This window comes from Zingiber officinale, chromosome 1A (assembly GCF_018446385.1).
Source record: "Zingiber officinale cultivar Zhangliang chromosome 1A, Zo_v1.1, whole genome shotgun sequence".
NCBI classification, from domain to species: domain Eukaryota; kingdom Viridiplantae; phylum Streptophyta; class Magnoliopsida; order Zingiberales; family Zingiberaceae; genus Zingiber; species Zingiber officinale.
In genome coordinates, this window is record NC_055987.1 from 122,839,999 (window position 1) to 122,849,365 (window position 9,367).

General features: G+C 35.4%; 1 protein-coding gene across 1 annotated transcript; it reads right to left on the bottom strand.

The window, feature by feature from the left end:
- Window positions 1-3,791: 3,791 nt before the first annotated feature.
- Window positions 3,792-9,133, bottom strand: LOC122029949. The gene is made up of 9 exons (XM_042589098.1): window positions 9,033-9,133; window positions 8,337-8,885; window positions 8,071-8,170; window positions 6,583-6,651; window positions 5,892-5,991; window positions 5,010-5,086; window positions 4,545-4,606; window positions 4,326-4,443; window positions 3,792-4,209 (listed from the first exon to the last, which is right to left on the bottom strand). The coding sequence occupies exons 2-9, from the start codon at window positions 8,666-8,668 to the stop codon at window positions 4,120-4,122; spliced, it is 948 nt and encodes a 315-aa protein (XP_042445032.1). The 5' UTR covers window positions 8,669-8,885; window positions 9,033-9,133; the 3' UTR covers window positions 3,792-4,119.
- Between the last annotated feature and the right edge of the window lie 234 nt (window positions 9,134-9,367).

Here is a 9,367-nt window from a genome sequence, read left to right on the forward strand (position 1 = left end):
AGAGAAGCTTGTGTTGTTGTCTATCTCTTGCTTGTGATCACAGTCTCCTTATATAGGAGCTTAGATCAACGGTAACGTTAATGGTTGATTAACGACCATTACTTTGCCAAGCAATGAAACGCCCATCGTTTCACTCATTATCTTGGTTGTTCTCCTTGGGCAAATTTTGCCCTGACTGGTCCGACATTCGGCACACGCAGGTCGTGCCCGCACACGAGTCAACATGGTTCAGTGCAATCCGGACCCTGGATTTGCACCCCCCCCCTATGCACCCACGTGTGAGAGAGAGCCTCTCCCCATACATTTGTTCACATCCTCAATGCATGTGAATCAATATAAACCAACCATCATGCCATGAAACTCCCAATATGGGACTAAAGTCTCATTCACAATAGAGCCACTTTCCGCTTCCACATCTTCTCCATTCACTTTTATTGAACATGTGTTGAGTGAAATATTTTAGATTTCAATTGAGTTTTATGTTTTATTTTGTCATGGTTTTCTTGTGTAGCATTATAGGAGAATTTATATTACAATTTATTTGATGATATGTATTGGCACTAAAATAATAATTAGTTGATGTTTCTCCGTAGTACTGAAACTTTGGTGTGTCCTTTTTTCTATCCTTCTCACATGTTTCATCCTCAGTGAACACTAGTGCTGGTTTATGAAGATCAGCACTACTATGATGCTAATCTTCAAAAATCAACACCAACATTTGTTCTAGTTGACATACTATTATAATTTTACCTACGTTTCTTAGTTTCTTAGGACAAGTATTGGACACTATATATACATTCTACACACTAACCTTTCCCATCTCATTACAAGTTTTCATAAATCCAAGTCCCTTAGATCCATCAATAGATTTGGCTCAAAATCTATTAATGGACTTAGAGAGCTCCGATCAGGTTCATTCCAACTCATGTAAGTTTTTGTAGTGCCCAAGAATCCAAATGTATCCTCCATTATCATTGTAAAAGATTCCCAATATTGCTCAAAAGGTTTACAAAATTTTAGACATTATATCAATTGACACGAGCCTATAACTTCGTGTAGGAGATTCAGGACTAGGATTTCTCACCTTATATCCCTTCTACATACTCCACTTCCATTTCATTGCAAGTTTTTTGGAAATCCAAGTCACCTAAGTCCATTAATGAGTTTTAGTGGAAACTCATTGATGGAATTAGAGAACTTTGATTAGGCTCATTCTAACTTCCGTAAATTTTTACAGTGCTTAGGAGTCTAAATATACTCTCTATTATTATCTTAAAGGATTCCAAACATTGCTCAAGAGGTTTAGAAAGTTTCAAACTTTGTACCAATTGGCACGAATCTATAACTTCGTGTAGAAGATTGAGGACTAGGATTTATCATTATATATATCTTCCATATATTCTACACTTTCATCTCATTATAAAATTTTAAAAAATTGAGCCCCTTAGGTCCATCAATAGATTTGGTCAAAACTCATTGACTATAGTGCTCTGATCAAACTTATTCTGACTTATGTAGGTTTCTACAATGCCCATAAGTCTAAATATGTCTTTCATTATCATCTTAAAGGATTTCCAATATTGCTCAAAAGGTTTACAAAGTTTCAGACTTTATGTCAATTGGCATGTGCCTATAATTTTGTATAGGAGACTCATGATTGGGATTTCTCACCTTATATCTCTTCTACATACTTCACAGTTTCATCTCATTATAAAATTTCAAAAATCTGAGTCTCCTAGGTCCATCAATAGGTTTCGGTCAAAACCCATTGATGGACCTAAAGAGCTCTGATCGAACTCATTTAAACTCTTATGGATTTATTAGATGAATCTGAGTCCAAATAAACCCTCATTTACTCTTTTAAAGTCGTCCCAATAGTGCTCAAAACAATTTGAAATCTTCATAACACTGTGGTGCTAGTTTTCAAAGACCAGTACCAAAGTGAACCGACACCACTATTTGTGATCAGAACTAATACTGTATATTGATCTTCAAAAATAAACACCAACATTTGTTCTAGTTGGTACGTGACTATAATTTTTCCTACATGTCTTAGGACCAGTATTGAACACCATATATACCTTATACACACTAACTTCTTTCATCTCATTGTAAGTTTTAAGAAATCTAAGTCTCCTAGGTCCATCAATGAGTTTCGATCGAAACTCATTGATGGACATAAAGAGCTTCGATCGGGCTCATTCCAACTTATGTAGGTTTCTATAGTGCTCAAGAGTCTAAATATGTCCTCCATTATCATCGTAAAGGATTCATAACATTGCTCAAAAAGTTTAGAAAATTTCAAACTTTATGTCAATTGACACGAGCTTATAACTTCATGTAGGAGACACAGGACTAGGACTTCTCACCATATCCCTTCTACATACTCCATACTTTCATCTCATTATAAAATTTTAAAAATCTAAATCTCCTAGGTCCATTAATGAATTTTAGTCAAAATCTATTAATAGACCTAAAGAGCTCTAATTAGACTTATTCTAACTCCTATGAGTTTATTAGGTGAACCTAAGTTCAAATAAACCCTCATTTACTCTTTCAAATCCTTAAAAATGATTTGAAACCTTCAAAACACTATGGTTTTAGTCTTTAGAAACCAACACTACTGTGGCGTTAGTCTTTGAAAATTAGCACCATAATGTGTGATCATAACCTATATTATGGTGCTAATCTTTGAAAATCGACACCATAATCACTTATATTTAAACTATAGTGTTAATTTTTAAAAATAAACATCAAAATATTTTTTTTATTTTATAATTATTTTTATTAATAAATTTGTTCATGTTATTTATTTTATTTTATTTTGAATTTTTATTATTTTATAATTAGATATTAAAAAATAGAAGATATTAAAAAAATAGAACAAAATAATTTTAATATTTTATTAACCTCCTCTTGAAAATAAATAAATTAATTTAGAGGATGATATAATTTTTTAAAAAAAGTTGAGAAAAAAAATATTGTATATTCAAATAGGAGATGGAAAAAAAAATGATAATCCTATTTAGCTTCTTTGACTATTCTAGGTACCGGTCCAGTCTCGGAGAAGTTTTCTACCGATCAGGATAAATAGAGATATACAAGGTCAAAATAGCTGATAACATCTTTTGATTAACAATTGCAGAAGAATTTATTACAAATATATCAAGTTGAAATAAAATGAACAATATGGATGTCCTATCATAACCCTGAAAATAAAATTATCTGGATAAACATTTTATAGTGATCGATCTCACCGCTAAAACGATCCTATATTAAAAAAACTCCTAAGAGAGTTTTTATAGATACGATGTCACTGTATTAATAAGAGGTCCTACTATCGAGACAGAGGTCCTACTATCGAGACAGTACTTCAATCAACAGACCATTAAAGAAAGATTTATTTATTACTAAGACGACTCAAACTCAAAATCCCAAGCAAACTATGTCGCCATACTTACCACTTGACATAAATCACTTCGAGAAAAAAAAACATAGGAGAGGAAAGACAAGAGAGATGGTGGCACGTATAGGAAAGAGAATAAACAAATGTCGATAGTTGCGGATAAAATTGAAATCAAATGCATTTTTTAAGAAGAATAAAAGTTATGTGCATCTTTTAGACATTTTAAAACTTCAAAGACACCCTTTGAAAAATTGCCTCATTTTTAATGTAGGTGTAAGTATGATATTATTTTACTCAAATTTAAGTCCTAATAACTTAAACCAACATTCGACCTTGCCTACATGAGATAACAACAAACACAACCTCCGAAGAAGCATCAACGATCGATCATCGGAAATAAACACGATACGCTTCGTCATACACTTGGTAACATCAACGATCGATCAAGAAACATATGACCTTTTCTCAGTCCACATTTTCCAGGATTGAACCTATCGACAACATACAGATACCATTGTTTTTTCCGCACCGAGATGAGCCCCCTAATGACCATCAAAAAACTTTATATTATTTCTTTCCTCTACCTATTGATTTCTACACCCCCAACTATCCAGCAAACAATTTAGCTTCAGAGAGAATTTGATGCCCAATGTCATTCCATGGTTTGGAGCCGTTACAGAGGGCTTTCTCGTCGGCAGATGAACACAGACAGCTTATGTGTGCTCTCTAAATCCTCCTATGTTCGGCCTGATGCTCGTTGCGTCCAACCGATAGCTTTTTCTGGGAGGAGCAAGGCCAGTAACCTTCCGAAATGAAAAATGTGCAAGTGACTCAGTTCGATGTTTCCATCGTATGAAAGTTCATGTTAGACTTGTCAAAACCATAAAACTCCTATGCAAAACACAAAACAGGATCTTACATTTCCGGTGCGATGGATAAGACTTGCGAGAAGCTCATCATTTACAAATACTTGCAAAGTAGGCATCTGTCTCATAGATCCAGGAAATTTGTCCAACGTCGAAGACATTGCACTTATTCTGCAAGTAGTAGGGGTGACGCTTTACGAATTATCATAATTCTCGCAATATAATCTCATATGATGAAAGTGATCGAAGAAGAGGGAGAAGAGGCAACTTACCTATCATTGACGATCGAGATGTTATTTTTCACATAACGAAATATATTAACGTTCTCCTCTAACTGCAACGTCAAGAATGTACACACTTAGTAACCGAAAAGTATAGATAATGAACAAATAAGAACCACAAAGAACTAGAGTTTCTCATATCCTTTGGCAAACAAGTAGATTATTCAACTAATTAGCTAGTTACCAAGGGATTATTAAACCATAAAATCTCAAAAATCATCAACACATTGATGTAACACTACGATTTACGTATCTTAATTAAATGCTTAGGAGCATCTCTATGAATACAAATTTCCGAAGTCATTTGTTTACTTGGGTGGATGAGTAGGATGGAAGAGGAAAGTAGCCAGTACGACCAGGAATACGATTGGACTAATATATTCCACCAAAACAAAATGTGACTCGAAGACTCAAATCATAGAAAAGCAACAATTACAAAAGGGTAAGAAAACATACCGTGCCTCGGTTAATATTTTTTACAATTTCGTCCATAACTTTATCATTTTCATCCAAAATACGCTCTAAAGAGGGAGCTGTATGACAAGGAAGAAACATATAATGTCAAACTAAAAAGAGAGACAACAACGAGCACTAGTTAAGAAAAAAAAAGTGAAACGGTAATCAAAACAAATGAATCGCTTATTCAATTTCTTATGAATTTTAATCGTACAAGTATTATTAAATTGGTTAACAAAAATGAACACCGAATGTCAATTTCAATGGAATTATTATTCCTTAATGGTTCTTCAACTTTTTCTCACTCTCCAAAGAATATCTATTTCTAGTCTATTTAATTTTCCAAGAATACATATTTTGAACACACACGATGGACCAAGCGAGCTACGCAGGCTAGGTGGATAGGGCAAGTATAGTGAACCTAGCAAACTAGGTCGGACCAAACAAACCGAGCAAGTTGGCTAAGCCAATGGATGCGCCGAACTTTTACCAACCAAAAGTAGAAATGAAATGATTCATTCAATTCTATTCAATGAACCAAACTAAAGAATACAATATTCCTATTATGTCTCTTATCCATTCCATTCCATCAAGTATGAACTAAATATACAGTTACTGGAAAACTAGAGGGGAGTATGGAACGAGGCATAACATTTTCAAAAATGGTATAACACGATCAACTAAAGCTAATTAGAGTTCAAGAAAATCATGCAACCATTATAGTATCAAAAGCAGAAACAAGCGAATCTGATACAAGGTGCAACCGATCGGCGTTAAGTATATCACAAGCTATTTAGACTAAATAAGAAAGAGTTAAAAGCAACAAGTCTTAGTATGTTGTGCAAAAATTTCAGGATATGACTCGAGTGCTCCAAAACTAACCTTCGGATGGTATAATATCCTGGATCTTCATACGATTCCCTGAAAGCAATCTAGGAGCCCTGGAAATATTGGCTGCTGAGGGAGCACCGCCGATCTTATCCTAAAGTGTTAGAAGAACACTGATAAAAATCATAAATCGTTGAAGGAACCAATAAGCTATAACTAATTTTAGGAATGCAAACAAGCTTATAAGCTTAATTGTGAAACCGCTATCAAGATAAAGTTGAAAGATTCAGTTGCTATAATTCTCTCCTAATGTTTGTACATGTTTATGAATAAAAACATTTTACCTAAAGGCATAATCACATTACATTTCGATCGCATGTAAATAAGCGGGATAGGGATGGCAGTGGATTGGGTATTATCTAGATCACATTGGATTAAATATATGCCACTAAACCTGTTTCGATACCTGCTTTGGATGATAAACATGTACATGTCGTAAACAAACATAAACAAGACCCAAACCTGATTATTAAGCATAATTTGGTACCCGAACATGAATTAAATAGGTCGGGTATGCATGAATACCAGATTATCATGTGACTGAGTCTTCTGTTTTATTAAAAGCTGATGAGAAACTCATTAGCATTTAACACAATTCCTATGACCAATATATGCAAACTGGCACACAAGAGAATAGATTATTGGAAAACAATTATCAGATGAAAACAACATGTCGAAGAGTTACCTGCATATCTTTTGCCTTTCTTGCTGTATGAAATTCTTTCGTCTTCTGTCTTTTTCCATTTTCCTTGTGCTGCAAGAGAGATCAATGTGTTGGTGGAGAGATAAAATAGATAAAAGGATGCCTAATGATCTTTTAGCACTAATAACAATAACGTGTCTTTAATCGTATGGTCTCTAAGTTGATACCTCCAGGTTTGAGGATTCATTGATCAACACAAGCCAGAGGAAAGTGCATTCAACTTTATTTTATCGTTGTATTAAAACAGATAATTACTTGGACATTAGACGTATATTGTTGTTCATAAATAAATTTTGTTGTAGAAAAAGATGATTGATTGAACTAACAATCTATATCGGACATAGACAAAGAAAGCAAACTTTAACTGAAATGAAGGCCACTATGATCCATACATTGACATATCAATATTTTGGAGTTTTGTTTGAAAACAAAAAGAAAAAGTAAAAAGAAAAAAAAATATCGATGAAGCATGGCTGAGTTCTTATTGAAGATCAAGCAGATTTAATGAATCCACTTATGTTGTAAGAACAGAGTTAGCACATGGTTGTTCTTTGTAAAAAAAGAAAGAATAGAAAGGGAGAAGGAATTTCAATGGACAAAATGGAAATCTAATATGGGATTGGTTTTGGTTTCATTACGAAATCTGCCACTGCCTTTCACATTTCCAAAAAAGAAAAAAGAAAAGTGAAAAGAACTATTTTTCATGTTTCAGCTTTCCAAAATCTCTAAATTTTAAGATCATATTTAAAAAAGAAAAATATCCAACCAAAAAACATGAAAAAGGATAAAGATCATCCAACCAAACATAGTATCCTAACTATATGCTTCACTTCTTAAAGGATTGGTTTTGAATCGGTAATAAGCCAAGTGAGGCAGACTGGTCACTAATTGCATATTGCTTTATTTCTATAGTTGACAAATAAATATAAGTTGAAGTAATGTGAGCATGACAAGCTACAAGTTTTTTTTCCAATGGAAAATGATTGATCGTTATGTTTGTGTGCAGAAGCCATACGCCCGACTTGCTAAGTCCAGTATACGTTAAGGGAACAATTGTAGAGGGCTCTGGGATTAGAGATATCCTCTTGAACGAATTATATTTCAACATAACAAAATACGTGTCATGTGTGGAATGATAGAAAAGGGCGAAGCAAAGCATGCTTCTGGGTCAGAAGTTGAGTATAAGTCGCTCTGGTAGAGAGTATATAATCCCACATGTTAAACTCAACGTGAAGGAAAGGACAATTTGAATATTGAATGATAGTTTAGCACAAACATTGAAACTGAGTTTTCTCGGTAAGAAGGGCCAGAGGCAGCAACCAGAAGTAGCACTGGTGCAAGAGCCTTAAGCCCAAAAGGAAAAGGCCATTTTAAGAATTCAAGCTAGCTAACGATATATTTACAAAATAGAAAACATAAATGAAACCCAGAGTTTTACATAAAAGTCATCATTCTGAACAAGGAACTTACTGTGATCCACTGGCACCTCAATGCAACATCCCTTATAGTCTTCTTAGGCAACATAAAAGATATCATTGTGTACTTTCGTATTCCAACGAGATGAGAATATCTGTCTTTCACAAACACAAATTAATATTGAAACATAAATAAACAACAAAAACAATCAAGACCATTTATGTTAGCCATAACACACAAGATAAATCTAAAATATGATAAACAGCAAAAACAAACAACAATTAAGAGAATTCTGAGAGATGGCATGCCACATAACATACTTGATAAGGCCTATGTGCAAAATTTCAATTTCTTCTTGTAACCAATATGCGGGCGACCCTGACACATGTGTAAACCCTGGCACTGGTTCACGAAGCATAGATCCCGCAGAGTACTGAACTGAAGTCGTCGCATCCATATGATTGATCAAGCCAGAACCCAGAGAATTAAACATGCCAACCATGCTGTTGTTCCCACCCAAACTGCAGACTTCATCAGGACTCAAGCCCCTCGAGCTATTTCTAGCGCCTGACTGAAAAGAAACCATGAGAGGATGATGGAAGGAAGGAGGCAGATTGGCTTGGTAGGAACCCATGTTAGAATCAGCTGCCATCTCTACCGGCTGAACTCCAAAGGCCTTTTCCTTTTGGGCTTAAGGCTCAAGTTACTCTTTTATAACACAATTCGAAAACGTCCCAAGTTACTCTTCATTGCTTTCTGAAGAATCTCTGAAATCTAGCTTAAAGTGGAACAAAGTTCCAAACTGGAGGAGCTCGACTATGGTTGATCGGAGTGGAATGGCCCATAGACACAAGGATGAAGGTTAGTTCCTGCAGAAGAACAGTACGAAGACTCAGTTAACTTCAATCAAAGATGACAAGAAGCTCGAGAGGGAAGAAAGACCATTTTCATATATATATTTTTACGAGAGTTAAAACCCTAGCCTTGACCAGCAAGATACCAGTGACGACAATCACCTGCCTTTGACATCCTCCTCCTCCTCCTCTTCCTCCAAAGGTAAACGGTGGCTCTGCGCGAGAGAAGAAGCGTAGCGAGATTCCAGCTTTCGTTCTTTCACCGCACCGCCACTGCTTTATTCCTTCGACAATGAGAAAGCAAAGGAAAAGGCGCTTCCTTCCCGAGCACAGCGGTCGGAGAAAACCGGATTCTTGGAGCTTGAAAGCTCAGATATGAATCCCGCAGACGGAATAAGATGCCGATACCGCCTGCTCGCGCGGCCACCGCCCTTTTCCCCCTTCGACCCTTTCTCCCCGATTCCCTTAATCGCTGTCAACCAACAAAAGGAATTCCC